The sequence below is a fragment of the Poecile atricapillus genome, chromosome 4 (genome assembly GCF_030490865.1).
Source record: "Poecile atricapillus isolate bPoeAtr1 chromosome 4, bPoeAtr1.hap1, whole genome shotgun sequence".
NCBI classification, from domain to species: domain Eukaryota; kingdom Metazoa; phylum Chordata; class Aves; order Passeriformes; family Paridae; genus Poecile; species Poecile atricapillus.
This window is the reverse complement of record NC_081252.1, coordinates 19,665,024-19,684,680: the sequence shown is the minus strand read 5'-3', so window position 1 is coordinate 19,684,680 and position 19,657 is coordinate 19,665,024. Positions and strand designations below refer to the sequence as shown.

Here is a 19,657-nt window from a genome sequence, read left to right as displayed (position 1 = left end):
AGCTGTCCCTGATCAGTTCTTACTGTACATTGTAAGCCAGAGGTTTTATGGCCAAGATCTGTGGATTACTGCATTATTCACAAGTGGTAGAGCCATGCATAAATTAGGCCTCTAATTCCAATTAAGTGCTAATTCTGTGTATCCTATGAGTTATGTCCTGGACTATAGTACATCCTAGGACAGTTGCCAGTAATGCAAACAGGAACTAAGGTAACTTAAGACATATTATCTTAACAATGTTCTGGTAAAAGACTATGTGTATAACCAGCCAGACTCTGTCTTCTTAGATTTAATACTCCTGATTAAAACCTGGATGGAAATGACTAGAAATAGGTTTGTGAACAGAAATACATATTCTTTTAATGTCCTTAAACATAATGCAAGAAAGTAATAGCAATAGTGGCAGGGTTTTTCTTTAAAGGCTCTCCTTTTATCAACTTTGTTTTCCTCTGGGTCTTTGAAGTCCTTCCCATTTTAACCTAAAACCTAAGGACCACCTTTCACCCAATGCTGCGTGAGACATATCCCCCCTTTCAGGGGATGGGGTTGAGGAAGTAGACTCCAGCATGGGACACTGCACTTTAATGCCAGGAGTCAACCAGAGGCCAGCTGGGTGTCAACACGGTGGAGTTTTCAGCACTACTTCCCACTTCTCACCTCTCCAGCCAATGTCCCTTGCTGGCAGCATTCCACAAAATCTTCACTGCATGGCTTTTACCAGAGTCTTCACTGAGATTTTGACTAGAACTAATCACTTATTTTAAAAAAGTTAAACAGAAGCTGCTCAAGCTATTTTACAGCAGATACTGCACTTGATTGATAGGGTTAAAATTAGGGAGAAGTGTGTCACAGCCTCAACTCTGAGCTATGTCTCTTAATATTTTAGTGAGAGAACTGTTGTGTCACTTTGAATGAAGCTTAAGCACACTGAAAATGAGGTTTAATACAAATACAGATGAATAAACTGGAAAAGGCAATGCTCAGTTTGTGTTTATACATTTGTGTTTACTCAGGGCAAACTCTTTTTTTGCAGATAGCCCTTTGTTTAAAATTACCTCTTTTTCCACTGTAATCTGAGTTTGATGACACAAAACTACAGACATGACAACACACTAAATATTTGTATGCTCTTTTGCATTTTTAAGGTTTACTCCAAACTACAGCTGATGAGTTTTGCTATTACTATGCAAGAAAAGATGGTGGTGTGTGCTTTCCAGATTTTCCAAGAAAACAAGTGCGAGGGCCGGCTTCTAACTCTCTGGACCACATGGAAGAATATGACAAAGAGGAAGAGATCAGCAGGTTCATAAAGATAAATGCTGTTTAATTTAAAAAAAAAAAAAGCCCTAGAAAAGCCTGTGGTTTTCCCAGTGAAACAGCTCAGTGTGTGCTTATGCTGAGCAGCTGTGTTTTCCAGATGTGACTTTCTTTTGCTGCTGCTAGTGTATGTCAAAAGAGAAAGTTACACAAGCTTCAGCACTTCAGTACCATTTCATATTTGCCTGGCTGAAAAGGTGTTAGAATCCTGCTCTGATCCACCCTGTGGATCTTGGTTATCATCCAGCCCATGGATCATTCGTAGTTCTGTACCTAAATTTAATATTACTAAAAAACTACGATAAGTTTATTAGTAAAATATTTATGCCATGATCTTCAATTTATTTCATTTGTGGGTTTTTTTTTTTGTGAAACTAATTGGATTATTCCATAAGTAATTATTTTAAAGTGGATTTTAGAAGCCAAATTTTATCCAAGTGATGAAATTTACTGTGTTTATTTTATAGTAGAAATTCTGTATTTCTAAATTACTCTCTTTTTTGCAAAAATTTTTCCCTCCCATTGCTCTACATTTTGGATCTAAGTTTATTTAATGTTCTGGTTTTTGTATGCAGACCAAATTTTCCTCAAGTTCAAGGTGATTTTCTGTATTATATGCTTGCATACATTCAAGGGAATAATTTATACACAGTAATATATTAAAAATATATTATAAACCTGTTTTTAATATCATTACAGAGCAATAATTTCATCTTTTAGGGGCATTTTTGTGTCATGGTTACGAGAAAGAAGAAATGTCTCACTATTTCTTTAAATTTCTTTAGAAAACACAAGCACAACTGCTTCTGTATTCAGGAGGTTGTGAGTGGACTAAGGCAACCTGTTGGAGCAGTACATTGTGGGGATGGATCCCATCGCCTCTTTATTCTTGAGAAAGAAGGATATGTGAAGATTTTTACTCCCGAAGGAGACATACTCAAGGAGCCTTTTTTGGATATACACAAGCTTGTTCAAAGTGGAATAAAGGTTGGATTTTATACTTACCTCTACCTTTTTATATTTTAGCATGTATATGGGAGAAATGGGAAAAATATTTTTAGATATTAATTAAATTTAAATAACAAAAAGGAGTAATGACAAGAGACACCTCAGTTCTTCCTGGCAAAGAAGTGAAAACTCATAAAGGGAAGGGAAAATAGCATCTTGTAGCTCTTATCAAACTTTTTTCTTTCCCTTCATTTTTTTCCTCACTTTAAGTTCAAATGAAACTATTTGGCACCAGCATTCCACAGAAATATCTTTGTATTTTCATCCATTGGGCTCATTTCCATCCCATTGAATTCATGAGTTTTGCTGTGGTGCCAGTGGGAGCAAGTTTGGCTTAGGGCCTCCCCTGCCCTCTGGGTACTCGGTGATGCCCAGGGAGCTGGATGCAGGAGGGGGCCTGGGAATGCTCAGGGATGCCCTGGAGAGGAACAGGGGTGCTCATTCCCTCTTGGCTCGACCCCAAATGTAGCACAAGCTGCCCTGGGTGGGAGCCTGCTTTGAAACTGGTGTATTGGAGGGGCACGTAAAAGTGACTGACCCTCTAAATTCAGACATGAGGGTTGCTGGGACAAGCAGCTTCCATCCTGTTCACTGGGAACACTTTCATGGTCAGGTCAGTGAGTGGGGAATGGGCACTGATGGGAATATGTTGGAAGGTGGAGGTGAGAAATTACATCTGGTTATGGGGTAAGTACCAATGGAAAACTCGTAAGTCTATTGAAAGACATTTTACTTCTGGTATGCTGTCAAGTGTTGTTCCATGTTGATTTCTTGTCACAATTCAGAGTGGTAATGCAAGTAGAATTCAGATATATAAAGAAGTTTTAAGCTGTAATCAGGTTATGCCTAGAGCAGTGAGGACCATTGTATCAAAAAGTCTTCATGGATGAAAGTTATATTGACGTACGCTTGACAGAGGGATCTTAAATAATAACTGTGACAAAATAGATCAGTTTGAAATGCATAGCACATGGTAATGATAATTTTGTTTCAGCTAGAAGAGCAAGAGGCCAGTTAGACTTTTCTGAGAGAAAATCTCAGAGGTTTTTAGTGTGTGTTGAAAAAGAGAGCAGTGAAACATATTGCACCTTTTTCAGGAAAAAAAACATTTTATGTATTTTGCTGAATGCTTTCCTTTCTGCCCCTGCAGATAACCATTATATTCAAGGTATCCAAACAGAAGGGACTTGTCAGGGGTATTTTTGAACAATCATCTAAGGCTGTTTCGTATTTCTTAAACAAAAGTTCTGATCACTTGTACTTGTGGAAAACTGACAGTGAGATTTCCACAGAACTGTTATTGGTCCCAAAGAATCCTTTCTCAAGGAAACTTTTACACCTTCAACTTAGAGGCATGGCTAAATGGAAAATTGATTTTCCATGCTTCTGAACAGGCACTAACCTGCTTGATATGACTCTCAACAGGTACCCTCAGGATCAGATTCAACTTTTAGTTCTGTTTTAAATCCGTGACATGATCTTTTTAATCTATACTGTTCTAACCATTATGTAATGCTCTACACTGGATCTGTTTCAACTATAACATTTTGTGTAAATAATTTGATGTGTCAAAGCTAGAAAGTCTAATTCAATTCCCTGAGATAACAGTCCAGTGACTGAGGATAATTGTATTGCAGTGTTTAATGCAGGCTGGCAAGAACGGAGGCTTTATGTACTTTGCAGGTAAGGAAAAAGGAAATGTGCCTAGGAGGAAGACTCCAGCTCTTAAACAGAAAGAGTAAAGAATTTGTGGAATGAGTACACTACAGAACATAATAAATAAATCAAAAACCCCAAAACCCATATAAGCAAAATGGTAGTTTTAAAACAAGGGTTCTTAAACATTTTTACGTTTATCCTCTGCAGTCTGATTCCTTGTTCACTGTTCATGGTCTCTTACCCACAAGGATGGGAGATCACTGTGGCAATGGCAGAATTGTCACTACTTGATGGATTATTTGATCTTACTTACCTGTTACACACTTCAGTACTAGCAATCAGTAATGGAGAATACTCTGTGGATAGATGATTTTCCAGCAGGCAGTGCAGAACAGTCAACAGTTAAAAAAAACCTCAACAAACCACTATGTAAAACACTGCATCCACTTGCACAGTGCAAACATCATGGAATGTGTCCTCTGTGCTCACTCAGGAAACATGTATAGTGTCAGAATTTGGATGTACACACTTTGAAGAAAACAAAAACCACTCTCCTGTTTTCCAGCCTTGGAGCAATAATAGAAAGAAAAGGGAAACAATTTTTTTTCCCTAAAAAGAAGTGTAAAAGTTTTCTCTTTTATACTCGTGTCTGAAAACAGCAGCTTCTGCTATTTTCTCTCTGTACTGAAATAGAAACAAATGCTTAAGTCCAACAACAGTTGAAACATCAAAAATACTTTTTCAGACTTTTAGACACATATGTTGTACGCAGTAAATAATTAGAATAATGATAATGACAATGCTAATGCTAATAATGCAGCTGTGGTTGAATCAAAGGTAATATAAATTGCAGCCTCTGAGAAGAATTTTAGACAGCTATCCCTATAACGTATTTTTAATGCCAATAGATGGAATAATAGAGTGGTGGTTGATTTTGTCTTCCTTTTTTAATGTCAAGAGGAAATTTAGCAGTGATAAAATCATTATATTGTCAAAAGTAGCAAATCTGTTCCAAAGAATCAACTTTCAACTGTCTTGAGGCTGATATAACCAAGAAACTGAAGTGATTTATTTCCTTCATAAAAATAATCCTGGAGGTTAGTTCTGATCTCACATCTTTCACTCATTACAGCACTGGCAGTCAGATAAGGAGGAAAACAATATACAAAAACAGAGGAAGAGAGGTGATTCCATTGTATAACAATAAGTCATGTTTCCCTTCTAAAAAGATGCCTTTTTGTTTCTCTAACGGATCTACTGGTCCCTGTATTGATGAAATTCATTGCTGTGAGCAAGTCTGTCGGGTTTCTTCATGGGCCCTGCTGCCCAAAGCACATCAATAGGTTTGGACTTGCTTCTTGTCCATCACTCCTGGGAAGGTCTGTGGATATAAATAGAAAGTAAGAAGTGGTACAATTCTTTGCCTAAGTTTTATTGGTCCATTGGCTTTTAATGTTCATTGAAGTCACTCAGGTTCTCTGCTTGGAAATTGTTGCTGCAACACAATTACTGACAGTTACATTATTTAATTTTAAGGAGTTCAAATTAAAAAGGAGCAGCGATAATTTTATCCACTGCTAGTATCTCAGAAGGAATTAGCACAAGTGTGGAGAAGTATTTCATAACAGAGATATATTCCATGAATGGATGATGGTGACTTGTGCTTCTTGGTGGCCCTACTCAAGAGAACATTAGATGCAGGATTCCTGAAGGTTTGAAAAAAAAAAAAACAAAAAAAAGCTTAAGAACCAATTTTTCTTTGCATGTCTTCTAATTCCTAAAATTCTTTGACAGCACAGTTAGCAGGAATGCTTTTTTGATCTTGTATTTTTTGACTTAGTTGTTGGAAGCCATGAATGGATAAATCAATAATTTGCTAGTTCAACATCTGTGGCCTTCTTCAATGTATTTTATGTCACCCTGGCTACATAAGCATTGTAGTGTGTGTGCACGGATCAAGCACTTGGCCAACCCCCTCCTGTCACCTCCTCCCCTATGTCAGGAATGTGGTGACAAGAAAAAGCTGCATACCTTGGTCTTGCCTCAAAGCTGAGCAAGGACATGAGTGAGACATGGATGTCTAACTCAAATCTAGGCCATGCACCTGGCTCAACTGTTTAGGAATATCTAGCCCACTGTAATGGAGAAAATACTGATTCCATCTCTTAATACATTAAAGTACCCATTAATATTGTGAACTCTCCTGAGCAGTTCAGGAAGAAGAAAAGAATGAACCTTTTGCCAGAAAAAAAAACAAAAAACCAAAAAAACCCCATAAAATACCCAAACTAAAAGTCTGCTTCCCTGTTTTGGTTATTTACTGCTCCATTATGTTGTGGTGAAGAGAGTTGTTAGTTGCAGAGCAACATTTTACCGTTCTTCCTTCAAAGTTATGTTGCATAGACAAACTTTTAATGAAAATATTAGAACCCATTTTTTCTTTCAGTCTGATTTTCACTACTGTTATTTTCTTTCTGTTTTAAACTATTGCCAAGTAGAAAAGAGGTAGAAAGTTGAAATGAGAAGCTATTGAAATAATAATGGTAACACTTTAAGTGGCATTTAAGGGGACCTTAATTATTTAGAAAATTTAGACCTAATGTATCTGAATCTACTGTCAAAATTTAGTCAATATAATTAAAGGCTCCAATAGTATCATGCAAATCTGATTTCATCCCATAATGCACTCAGCAGAGGGAAAAAAAAAAGTGTCAAAACATTCCAAGCACGTGGATTTAATGACTTCTTGAGGTGCAGCAATGCTGAATATGCTGTTATTACAAGATCAGTCCAGTCATCTTGCACTCATGATTGTATCTAACTTACAGAAAATTGGTCAATATTGTAGCAGTTCTCCAACTTTTCATACTCCTGTGACTGTATTTTATCTTATTAACTGTATTATTTCCTAAGATTTGGAAACTTTTAGGTTAGCAGCAGTCACCATAAATGTAGCACAACCTATTACATCAATTTTCACTTACTTGCTTCTCTCCTGAGCCCAGAAACCTGTATTGGTCTAAAATATATTGGTCTAAAATATATTGTTCAGAAGGGAAGGCATCAAGGTATGGTTTGGCAACAACAAAAAAATTAGGAGCTTACCACTTCTCTTGGGAATTAAATGCTATAATCACCTTTCATGATACTTTCTGAAAAGCTAAGTAGCTCTAGGGCTGCAAATGTTAGTCCTTAAATAATTTTTGTGGTCCTTCCCTATAATCATTCAACTTCCCCAAATCCTTTTAAAACGAAGGACCTCAGAACTGTACAAAGTAGCCAAGTTTACATCTTACTGCTGCCAGTGGTAAAATCAAGTCCCTGTAGTTAGAAGGTCGTTTTGTACTTATAAATCCACTGACTGAACGAGCTCTTTAGGTAGGAATTGCAGCAGGGCTTCATGTTCAGTTGCTTGTCATCTCTGATCCTTAGGCTATTTTCACTTTATTGCTTCCTTTTTTTTTTCTGTTTTCTTTTTCATTGTGTCTAAGCTCTGGTGCAGCTCTGGTGTGTATCTGCTGGCTACAGGGTCATAAATTGTGCAGCCAGCAAGAATGGCTGCACTCTGCTGCACTTTGCCTCACACAGTGCTGAGAGAAGAAACCCTTGCAAAATGGGTGTCCTTAAATTTGCCATTATGCAATTACAACTTGCACTTGTGTAGAGACTCAGTTATTTATATATATTTTTTAGCTAGTAATAAGATAGTTCTCGTGCATCTCATGGGGATGCCATGATAGAGGACAAAGTCTCTGAGGAAGGAAAGGGCGGGACAGGGGAGTGAAGGGAAAAGGGACAGAAAATCTTAGTTAAATGGTATCAGAGATCACTGTTGAAAACATATGAGTTAAACTCAACCTCTGTCACCTTCTCTGATCTAAGATTGGTTTTCCTTGTCAGAAACACTTAAACAGAAACTCCCCTAAATATTAAGCCATAGTCACCTTCTTAGTTCATCTTGCTTTCAAATGAACATCAGTAAGACTACTTTATGTGTGTTTTTTAATTCCCAAAGTTTTTTAAATGCTGTATTCTTATTTAATTATTTACAAATATTTTAGCAGTCAATTATCTTTGCAGAGGGAAAAAAAACTCCACAGAAATATCTGACAATTATTTTAAATGTATGCTCAGCTTTTAGATGAGTTAAAAGTTAGATATATCTCTTACTGTGTTTTGGTAGTTTTTATATCAGAGCACAAGTGCTTTCAGCCCTGCAGAATCTTAATTAATGAGTGATCCAGTGATTCAGGTAGGCATTTTCTGTGATGCCATGAAGACTGCTGTGGAACACAGCAATTCATATGTTTAGTATAAGAGTATGGCAGTAGACTGTCAGGTGTTAAATATGTTAACTGTGCTGCTCTAAGCCAATTATTCCAGAGTTTCTCAGGGTCAAATGAGCCTCTGGTTGCCACAGGCATCCTTTTGATGGAATGCATGATTACTGGTGAAACATCTATGTGCTTTCATGTTTGTGTCAAGATACTGGAACAGACTGCCCAGGGAAGTGGTGGAATCACCACCCCCGAAATGTTCAAAAGGCAGGTATATGTGGCACTTGGGGATGTGGTTTAGTGGTAAAAAATGGTGGTGCTGGTTAATGGTTGCATTTAATGAACATAAAGGTCTTGGCCAAAGTTAATGATTCCATGACTCTGTAACATTTAATCACATGAATATGTATTACTCAGGTCATTCAACATATAATCAAATATTTTTTGTTTTTTTAAATTTCCACTACCTCCAGCACTGCAAATTCCTGCTCCAAGAAGCTTGTAAGAGGTTGTGCTGTCTTTGCAATGAGGAGTGGCTACAGAAAACTACAGTAAGCCAGGGATAAAATCTATTTAAAACTTAGGGTGGGAATCAGATTGTGTTATTTGCTGAATTGCTCAGTTCTGTCACCAATACAACTTCTCACATATTCCTCTTGACTGGATGTGTACATTTGTTCTTGCATCTTGTTGATACACAGAGCAGATCTGTGTTAACATATACACTGTCCACTGATACCTACAGGATTTATGTTACTAACAGAATACCCACCATTCACATAATTCATGCTAATCCTTCCATACAAGTCCAGCAATTTTAATTTATTTTCCTCTGATGAGGCTGAAATCAATGAATCTTTCTTGAACATTTTGCCCTGACATCACAACAAGCTGTGCTCTCCTCCACTAAGCACTAGCTTGTATCCTTCACAAAGGTTATTTGCTCTCTGCTCCCTTGAAAGCTGAATTTACAGTGGCTACTAAGTTCATGACCAATTAGTCCCAAAAGGGATTATTTTGATGTGTGGAGAGAAAGGGAAGCAGGGGAAAGTTGTATTTCTCTCTGGGCTGCACTGAAAGGATAATTAAGAGATCCTATCTGAAGTTCTTCATTCTTCAACCCAATGGGCCTGCAATTCTTCAGTTATTCAGAAACAAACTATGAAAACTCTGGAAAGTATATCCTCATTGTTCTACCAGACCAAGTTCTCATCTCTATATGAAGAATAGGAATAGTCCCCTCGAATAACAATGTTGGGGCACAGAACATAATTATGATATATATTCTATGATGAATAAACCAAAATTTCATTTTAATTCCATTCTACAATTAATTGCACTAGTGCTGAGTGCAAACTCCATTTGCTGTCCTGCTCCTGTACTTCTATGAGTAATGAAGTGGTACATCCATGTAAAATATGTGCATAGGCCCAGGCAGGGGGGAAAAGTGAATAAAATCACTGATATATAACAGTAATACATTTTGGGGTGTTCTTGGGTGTCCTGAACTCCTCTTTCAGTGTATGAAAAGGGGGACTCTAGCATGTGAGAAACTGAAACACTACATTGCCTGTGTTGCAAAAATGACAGACCTCGGGTTTCTCCTGGAGACTGCAGAGGGAAGTGATGAAGACTATTTTCAGCACAGGACTTGCAGGTGAAGTCATGTCAGGTCACAGGACATGGGGGTTTCTCACTCATCCGAGAGGTCAGAAGACCAGCAGTCAGACCTGTGGCACAACAGACATAATTTTTGAGGCCACACCTCAGCTGTGACCTGCCCACTAGGCACCACAATTAATTGCTTTGAAATGTCTTGACATAATTGGAGAAGAAAACTCAGAAAGAGATAATGGTTAAGGTATGCAAATGGCCAAATGTGAAAAAATCAGGACATTTTAAAGATAAACCATGTAGACTGTCATTGGTGGCCTTTAACAGTATCAAAACAGACACAATGCACATAGTACAACAGTCTGCATGAGAATTCAGCCCTCTTCATGAAGACTTTTTTTCTTAATCAGTGGTAAGTTCTTTGTAGCTTTCGAGAGGGTGATATTACTGTTGTGAGGACTTAATGTACTTTAACTGTGTTCAGAAGCTGTAAAATACTGCGTTTTAACCAAAGATTGTATAATGACAGTGAAATGTGCCTGGATTTCTCATTAACCATTTGCAGATTTTGGTTCTAATCCTAATAGGGACACAACAGGCCTTTGAAAGAGGTTGTATCTTAGCGCCATATAGCTTTGTTGAAAATAAAGTTTCTTACTATCTAAAAAGCATGTGCCAAAAGCTCTAGAGACCTCTATTTCTGTGTGAGAGACTGCACTAGATAGCCATAGTCAAGCTAGCAATTGCGGAGCAGTGCAGTGCCTCTCAGGTTGTAAACTGACCAGATGAAGAATTGCCAGTTTATTCTGAGGAAATTTGAATCAACAAAACATAATCGTTTCTGTTGATTTTGGGTAGCGTGTCTCAGATTTGAAGAGCTGAGAGGGGAAAGAAGATAATACTTTATCATTTTACATGCACATGTGTAGATTTTAATGTTCTGTGTTTCCTTGAGAGGAATCCCATGGTGCCAATTAACCTAACTTATTCCAAAACAATTCTCTGTTTGGAAAGAATAATTTTCATTGTGGGTGTTCCATGAAATTGTATGCCTCATACCCTGTTATTACTGAGATGTGTGCAGTGCAATTGAGAATGCCAGTTTCTTTTCCATGCTCTGTATAGATTATAGCTGTATCCCACACACAGTGCTAGATAATCCCTACTTTAATTTTGTTATGTGTACAAATCCTTTTTGAACATTTAGCGGTTTAAAAAATGTAAAAATCCATCATCTTCTGAAACTACATTTGTTAAAACCAAAAGCTGAATTTAGAAGTGATCAAAACCAATGAATAACATGGCAATTATCTAATTAAAAGGAAATTATTGCGTTTGCTGAAATATAACAGGCAGATCATGATAGCCAACACAAAATGGCAAAGAAGGAATAAAGTTACGCAGAAAATTCCATGGTTTTTAGCCAACATAGTTTCAACCACATGTTTTTCTTAAATGGGAGGAGGTTTAACAGTCCACTTAGGCTCCAGGATTCATCATCCCTTTAAGCTTTTGGACACCCCAAAAACTGTAATGAGGTCCTAAGACTCTTTTGGGGAATCCATGATGTACTGGAGCTCTCAAAACCAGTCCTGTGTCCTTGGGACTTCTTCTCTGTGCTTTCCTGTCCATCAGAGCTATGATTTCCTTTTGTTACATCCCTTGTACTGTGCCACACAGAAAAAGGGTCCTGTGTTTGTCTTGAAAGAGGTGAAAAATTGAGTAACACATTTACTTTCATAGTTAATACAGCCTAACTGCTATTTATATATATATTTCCCCCAGATGCCACAGAACAATTTTCCTTTATATCCTCTTACACACACTTTCTCACAAGCTCTTAAGTCTTATTCCTTAGACAGGATCAGCGAGTTGGGTTGAGGGAGGAACACTTCCTCCAAGGAGCACTGGTATATTATCATGTTTTCCACCCATTTTATCCCTTTTGCAGTAAAAGTTGGACAGATCTGCCCCTAATTAATGGTTTATATATAATTTTAGCTTTAAAAAGCAGTCAGAACTAATTTTTCCCATTACCAAAAACATAAAAAGCTCCAAAAGATGAAACCACTTAGTAGCTGACACTTATTTTTCTTATTGTCAGTGTCTGCCTACATTCTCATATTGCTGGAATTTTTAAAGAAATTATTCCATAAATCTCAATAAAGTAATATTCTCTCTTAGATTTAATTTGGAAAATGGAATATACAATCTGTGGGAGAGAAGTTTGAAAAATACTTTCAACCATTTGTTTTCAATTTACAGCAGATACTTTTTAAAACCTTGAGCTATCTTCACTGGCTTTGGACTGCAATCCCTACAGCTGAATTGCACCAACTTTAATTTATGTAATAATCATTATTTTTATGCTAACTGAATGCCTTCAAAAGAAATAAAAGAGGGAGTAAATCACCCAAAAAAACTTTTATGTTTTTGGCATTCTTAAAAATTTGGTGAATCTCCATCAGCTGGATTCTCAATCACTATAGCAGCCCAGTGACAGCACACAAGTGGTAGTAGATGCATGGGTCTGAGTGATGCTGTAGTGTAAATAAGAAGAGGTTTTTTTTAATATCAAACCATATAAGAAAAGTGCTTACTTGAGCTCTTCCTTAAAGAAAATAGATACCTCTCCATAGCAAACTGGATGCTTAATTCTTAGTAATGAATGTAAACTGATATTGTACACCTCATAGAGGCCTAGTTGAAGACGTGACCAAGCACTATTGACTCTCTTTATCAAGTAGCAGACCATGTTTAGGGCTGTTAAAACCTTGAGCACTTTAAAGATCTCATCAAATCAATAGAATCTCAGATCAGAAGAGAGGTGATGTGAAATGGTGACAGCTTCCATTGCTGCTCTTCTCCATCCCCGTAATGGCCTTACAAGATATGACAGGACAATGTTATCAGGACAGGATTGCTCCAGTGACTTTTTGAGGGAAAGAGCAAGAAGTCAGTGCTCTCGTGTAACAAGCAGGTGTGTGCCTGTGCAAATAAGCCAGAAGATCAAATAAACCTTAACAAGCCATCTACAAGATTACTCCGGTTTGCCCCTACAGTGACTTACAGATCACAGCCCTGCCAAACCCAGGGTAGTTCCAAACATCATGTCCACAGTCTGAAGCGGCAGACAAACCCAAAAGTGGGGAATATTAGGGAAGTGCCTCACAGAAACCAGCCCCTGTGGGGTTCTACCCCTCCACTAGTTCTCCCTCACCAGGGAGAATCAAAACTCTTTCACAGACAGGATCCATGTTTCTCCAAAGGCCTGTGGGGCTGGGAAAGCTGCAGGTAAAATTGGATCAAATCCTTGATTTACAAATGTTTGGTAAAGAAATGTGTAATATATTACTTAATTTAAAAGTAATGTCATCCTTGAAGCAGAAGCATTGAGAACTGTGGTTTTTCTGTAGTTTAGTGAGTCAGCATTTTGTAACTTGCAACATTTTACACTTCTTGTAGAGATTCATTCTCCTTGCAAATTATATGGTCCGTTAATTTTTTTTTTTCTTTTAAAATAGTTTATTAAACTTATATGGTACAAATTAAAAACCGAAAGGAATATAGTTCTATACAATCCACATAATTGCCTATTTTGTATAAAATGCATATACATCTCGTCAATGTATATAAATTTTATTTTATTTTTCCATCTGCATAAATATTTAAATTTCCAGGACTAAGTGTTCTTTCTGCAGAAAAAAAGGTAGCAGTTGACTAAGTGAAGTGAACTTAATTTGCTCCTTACTAACCTAGTAACTTCTGAAATTGCTTTATATGAATGGTCAAAAAAAAACAAAAAAAAACAAAAAAAATGCATGAAAGAAAACTACTCTCAATCTGAGCAGAACTAAAGTTACTTTTAATAAAGCCTGGAATTCCTTTATTCAATAAAACAAAAATGAACCTTCAACAGCCCATGAATAGTTTAGGTGAATTGAAACATAATGAACTATAATCCTTGTTAATGAATTTTATTTATTTGATTTCCTTAAGAGTTGTAGTTCATCAAAGTAGAAATTACAGATGATTTCTTGAAAGTGAAGGGAATGTCTTATGCATGTGTTAGAAGTTCTAAATATGCAGCAAAGGGGAGGTTTTGGGGAAAAAACCAAAACCAGCTTCAAAACTGAAGCACTAGGTTTTAAGACAGAATCTTCAATGTGCTGATTTTATCAGCAAATGTGTATGGCCACTGAGCAGTAAGCAGTGATAAAGCAGAAAGTGTAAAGGGGATTGCTGTGTTAAGTATCACTCTGTCTGCAGTATTCAGAGAAGCTCCCAAGGCTGGACTGCACAAAACTTGCACTTCTTCCATTATGTTTCAGTGTTTTCTGTGTGAATTCTGCCCATTTACAAAAAGGTAGAATAGTGTTTTCTTAATGCTGTCCTCAAGCACACAATTCTTCATTTGATCAAAAACTAGTGGAATTACAATTTGTGTTCAACTGATTAAAGGTCTGGGTCCATGATACTTTGTTTCAGTTCTAGCTGTTTGAAACTTTATCGTCTTAATTTTGAGACTGAACATACACTGTGTTGTTCTAATTGCACTGGCTTTTTTGCAAAGAACTTTGTACTGTATTCAGCCAAGTTACAGGGTTTCCAAGATCATGGTCTTGGCTCAGGATAAATGGAGCCAATGAGCTAAACAAATTCCTGCTTTCTTGGTTCTTATAGTACGAGAAAAATGGAAAGAGCAGGATACTTTTACTGCTTTGTACAAGTGAAACAATCCTGGAAACTGCAAAAAATGTAAGTTAGCTGTGTTTATGTCAGAAAGACACACTATTTCAGACATTTTTAGCTTTCTTTCGAATTGTGAACCACAAATTATAACATTAATGAAGCAAATATTTCTTTCTTGGAAAATTTAAGAAAAGCTAGATTTAAGATAATCAGTTTGGGATTTAAAATAATAAAGAAATTGAGTCTAGTACAGACCAAATATTGTGTTCTCATAACATGTAATAGTAACAGCTCTGTGTTCAACAAGGATACACGTGTCTATATTTGTTTCAACTTCTGTTATTGAGAATGCTTTTCTAATGAGATAGATTTTAAAACTAGGGCTGAAATAAATGAGTAATGGAAAGAAAAAAGAGAAGGGACTTCTAATCAGGAAAACAGTGTACATTCTTTCAAAGACATGTTTATAAGTTCAGAGAAGCAGTGGATCGAGTTCAAAGACAAGCCATATTTCAATCTGCTTTTCAGAACTACCATATAGTTCACTACTAAAGTTTGTTTTCAGCTGAATCTTAGCCCAACAACAACTGATTACTTGAGATACATTACAGGGCATCATCATGGGCTTTCAATTGTAATGTATCACAATTTCTGTGGAATTCTGAAAGGGCAAATCTAGTCTTGATGCAGATCTTGAGCAAAATATATGAGTTGATTCAGGAAGTTAATGTGGTCGAGCCACTAAATAAAAGCGACTATAATATAATTAAGCTCAACATCCTCCCGTGGGAACCTACCATAAGGTAATAATATCACAGCACTTTTCAAAAAAGGAAGATTTTTATATTGAGGAAGTTAGAAATAGCCTGAAGGAGAAAGTTAGGAAATTAAAATCCATAGAAGCAACATGGCAGTTCTTTAAAAGTACCTTATTAGACTTGGCAAAAATATGTATATACTGGAACAATCAGGAATCAAGAAGGTGAGAAATATTACAAGGTACAAGGGAATGTTCGGGCCCCCAAAAAATAATAATGCCATAATAAAATGGAAATCAAACTCAAGTGGCACTAATAGAGCAGAGTATAAATTCAGAACACCAGAGTAAGGGTTATATCCTGCCATTGTTTCACTGACAGAGTAAGTAGGAGTTTCCCATAAATATTCATGGTAGAACAACATTCTGAGGTTTGAGAGGAAATTTAAAGGATAAATAAGGGAAAATACACAGAATTTTTAAAGGCTTCATGATAGAGGAACTTCCTCAAGCTAGGTGATGATCTTTGGCAGAGGCTGGTTAGGTGGACCAATGGAGTCTAAAAGCAAAAGATACAACTTGATTTCTTTCCAAAAGAGAAACTGAGAAAAGCAAATCTTATAGTTGGTGTTTAACATCTGCTGCTTCTCCACCTGTAGGATGAGAAGGGGGAAGATAAAAAGAGGGAGAAGAGAAATCATGGAATGCACCAACATAAATTACCCTGAAAATAAGTGCTCTAAAGCAAGTGAAATTTTGAGTAGTTAAGGTAATGAAGCTGTGTTATTTCTTTATACAAAATTTTATCTTTTGAGTCTGGCTTTAAAAGGGCTCTGAAGGTCATCCTGTAAATAACAGAAAAGGGAGAACAAAAAATCCTAGATGAAAAATTAGGACAATTGTGAAATTAGGGCAAAAAAAGCATGTTGTTTATATATTAATTTCTTGCCACAAACAGAATGCTGTCAAAGAATCTGTAAGATAATGAAGAAAAAGTAGTCTATTTTTCTAGAAGTTTTTATTTGGTGTTTCTGAAGAAAGTGGTATGAGAAATTGCTGCTCATGCAATAAAAACACCCTGTTGTGGTTCTGACTGCACTCAGGCAAGAACTGCACTATACCAATGCCTCTGGACATCTCTAGTACACTTCTAAATTAGGAGTGAAAAACAAAGAGAAGAAATAAATAATCCATATCTTTAAAATAATTTTAAAATGTGTAATCTTGTATTGCTTCCAGAAAATCAGCTGTTACTTTGAAAAGTTCATAACTAAGTGTCAGAATGTGCTGGTGATAGAAGATTGTGTTGGAAGGAAGTCTAAAGAATTTTTTTTAAATATAAGTAATGAAATGCCACAGTAATTCAATATAACAAAGAATCTTTCAACACACTAAGAGCTCTCTCACCTTATTCTGTTCTATCCTGGAAAAAACATAAGAAGTGTCAGTGACCAAAATCTATCCAACTATAAAAAGCAAGTATTGAGCAGTCTCTAAAAGAGATATTTGTGTAATGAACACTCTCCGTATTTAACTCAGCAGCATCCTCAGCAGTACAGCAAGACACAATTGAATGAAATAGTATTGAAAAGGGGTTTTGTTTGACAGCATCTAAAAATATATTTAATTTGAAAAAAACAAGATCTAGAAGAAATAGGTGAAGTAATACATTTCAGAAAAGGCAATATTGCCTCTTCATTCTCTTTCTTCTTAAACTAAAAAGTTTAACAAATTGAATTGTCACACTTGAAAGGAATGACATTTGAGCAACATAATCACTTGTCTGTTACATGCTGCTGCTTTGATAGTTTTGATTCAGCACCAATTAATGAAGTATTCGCCTGTAGCTTTTCTGCTACTGTAATTTATCATCCAATTGTTTACAAAAAATACAGCAGACATGTAGCTTTCCTGATAAGGAATTGGGCCATCTGTCAATAAAACTGGGTGCAGGTAGCTCCTATGTCTGCTGGTGTGGTAGCCTATAGAAAAATCACCTTTAATCTTTGCTTCAGATTCCTTGTCCAGAAATAACGTAGTGTTAGTGTTTGTTTTCTGTGTGGGACAGAGCCAAGCATCTCAAAATTAGCTTTTATGTGAAACTTGAGGTATGCTGCAAAGCTTGGTGACTTAATAACTAATTTGGCTACCAGACTCACATGTACAGGCTGGTTTGTATCAGGGCTGGATGCAATAGAAAGCATTTCCAACAGTAACTAGGAATTGTCAAGATATGCTTCTGGGGAAGCTTATAAAATTACAAAATATTAGTCACAATATACAATAATACAATCAATTCAGAGAGGCAGCTTCAAAGGCACATATAAAGTCAATGGTCCTTGCTCACAGAGACCTGCTATGCTACTGCATGAAATTAAATATTGTTTGGTAAAAGGGACTCCTTGCTCTATATAGATCAAGGACATTATCCAGGATATGCAAATTACAGATGGTAGTCCCTCTCATTAATCAAGTGCAGAATTCCTTTCCTGATTCTTAGGAAGGCTGTTTAGAAACATTATCAGGTCAAGACTAGAAATTCTGGTAAAAACAGAAAAAGAAAAGGAGGAAAAGTCCATAACAACTTAACAAGTAGCTTGATAGGTTAAATCTTTAGATTAGATGCCTGAACTGGGTGTTTATTCACCAATTAGGGTTTTCTAGCAATATCTGCCACAAAAATGTTTTGCCAAAACCCCTAAGAGCGTAAGAGTCACAGACTCTCACAGAGAACAATTACACTGGGGATGTCCTTCTCTAATTTCATTGCCACACTTAACTACCTCACTTGCAGAACAGCATCCCAAAGCCTTCTATTCCCTGGGCTGAACAAGCCCCATTCTGGCAGCCTCTCCAGAGAGGAGAGCAAATGTTCCAATCTCCAGCCCCCCTTCACTGGACTCACTGTGGTGTAGTGACACCAATCTGGTGCTGAGGGGCTGTAGAACTCAGAACTACAGGTGCAGTGTTCTCTCTGCAGCCTCCTGAGTGCACAGAGAAGGGAGGATGATGGGTTTCTCTGCTGCCTGTGCTCTTGTTAAACAGCCCAGCCTGTGGCTGGTTTTCTCCACTGCCAGGGCACTCTGCTGGCTCATGTTCAGTTTGCTGTCTGCCGAGACCCCACACTCCCTTTCAGCAGAGCTGTCCCCAGCCAGTCAGTTCCCTGCCTGCATTGTTGCAAATGTAATGGGATTTGGGAAAGAAGAAGTCTGCAGGAATCTCTATCTGAAGTTCTGAGTCATTCCTTCTGGCTGGGCTATCCAGTCAGAGGTTGTTCTTCCCCAGCACAATGAAGGTCAAGGTCTCTGTTTAAAAACTAGAATCTAGAGATAGCCCCCCTGAGATATATCTTTCTTATCCTCCAGTCCCTCTTCCCACCATAAAACCTATCAAGCTGCTTTTAACACTGTATGGTTTAGAACTTCATATCAGGCTGGCTCCTCTCTGTCTTAAGAATTGCTCAAATTCCTCAAACAGCAGTATTCAAATGAAATTTATCAAGAGTATGGATGTGCATCAGAATTCAGAAATAATAGATGCTGTGATGCTGTTGACTTAATGGCTGTGGACTGCAGATGTGCATTGAAGGGTATGAAAGAAGCATCACCACTCACCCTATTTCCACTGAAGACTATCCTTTAAGGGGTTGATTTTCAGAATTCTTAATCACTGGTGTAACCAGATACTTAGACTTGAATATTTATTATATACGTAAGGCATTAAATACTTATTGTGATTTATAGCTTGGGTTAGGATGTTATTTTTAAATAAGCCATGTAAAGTACCTTCAATCCTGTCCATTCACACACACATGAGGCAGACTCCAAAATCATGAGATTGGCTTAGAAGCCACATGCTTACAAAGCCCATTTGAATACAGGGAGAGTGGAAATTCACTGCTTCCTTACTTTTTAGTTTGATTTGTGTTCTCAGACTTCTTCCTGCAATCAAAAAGTCTGACAGTTTCAAATTAAAAAGCTGAAAACCTATTTGCAGTGCTTTATTCTACTAATTTCAGCTTTCAATACACCTCTTGTACTTCACAAGACTTGTAATTTAATTGCAAGCATTGGCTACACAACATACTAAGATGTGTGCACATAGCTGTGTAGCTGAAAATTCCACAACATAATGAAATATTAGTCGTAATTAACAAGAGACTGGATTGCTGAGGTTCTGTGGCATGCCTGCAAATGTTTGAGCCCACATTCCTTCCATACAGTCAGCTCTGACGAGGCTCATAAGTCCCTCATGCAGTGAGACTGTGGGAAGAGCCCATATGGGCAGAGAGCAGGGGAACCTGCTGGTGTTCTGGAGAATGTCTGCTTTGTTT

General features: G+C 37.1%; 1 protein-coding gene across 1 annotated transcript in view; it reads left to right on the top strand.

The window, feature by feature from the left end:
• The window catches only part of HHIP (hedgehog interacting protein), a 69,784-nt gene that overhangs the window by 13,418 nt on the left and 36,709 nt on the right, over positions 1–19,657 (top strand). Inside the window, exons 3-4 of the mRNA XM_058837976.1 lie at positions 1,146–1,302; positions 2,103–2,304. Of these exons, the coding sequence (XP_058693959.1) occupies positions 1,146–1,302; positions 2,103–2,304 (359 nt within the window). The remainder of the gene's footprint in view (positions 1–1,145; positions 1,303–2,102; positions 2,305–19,657) is intronic.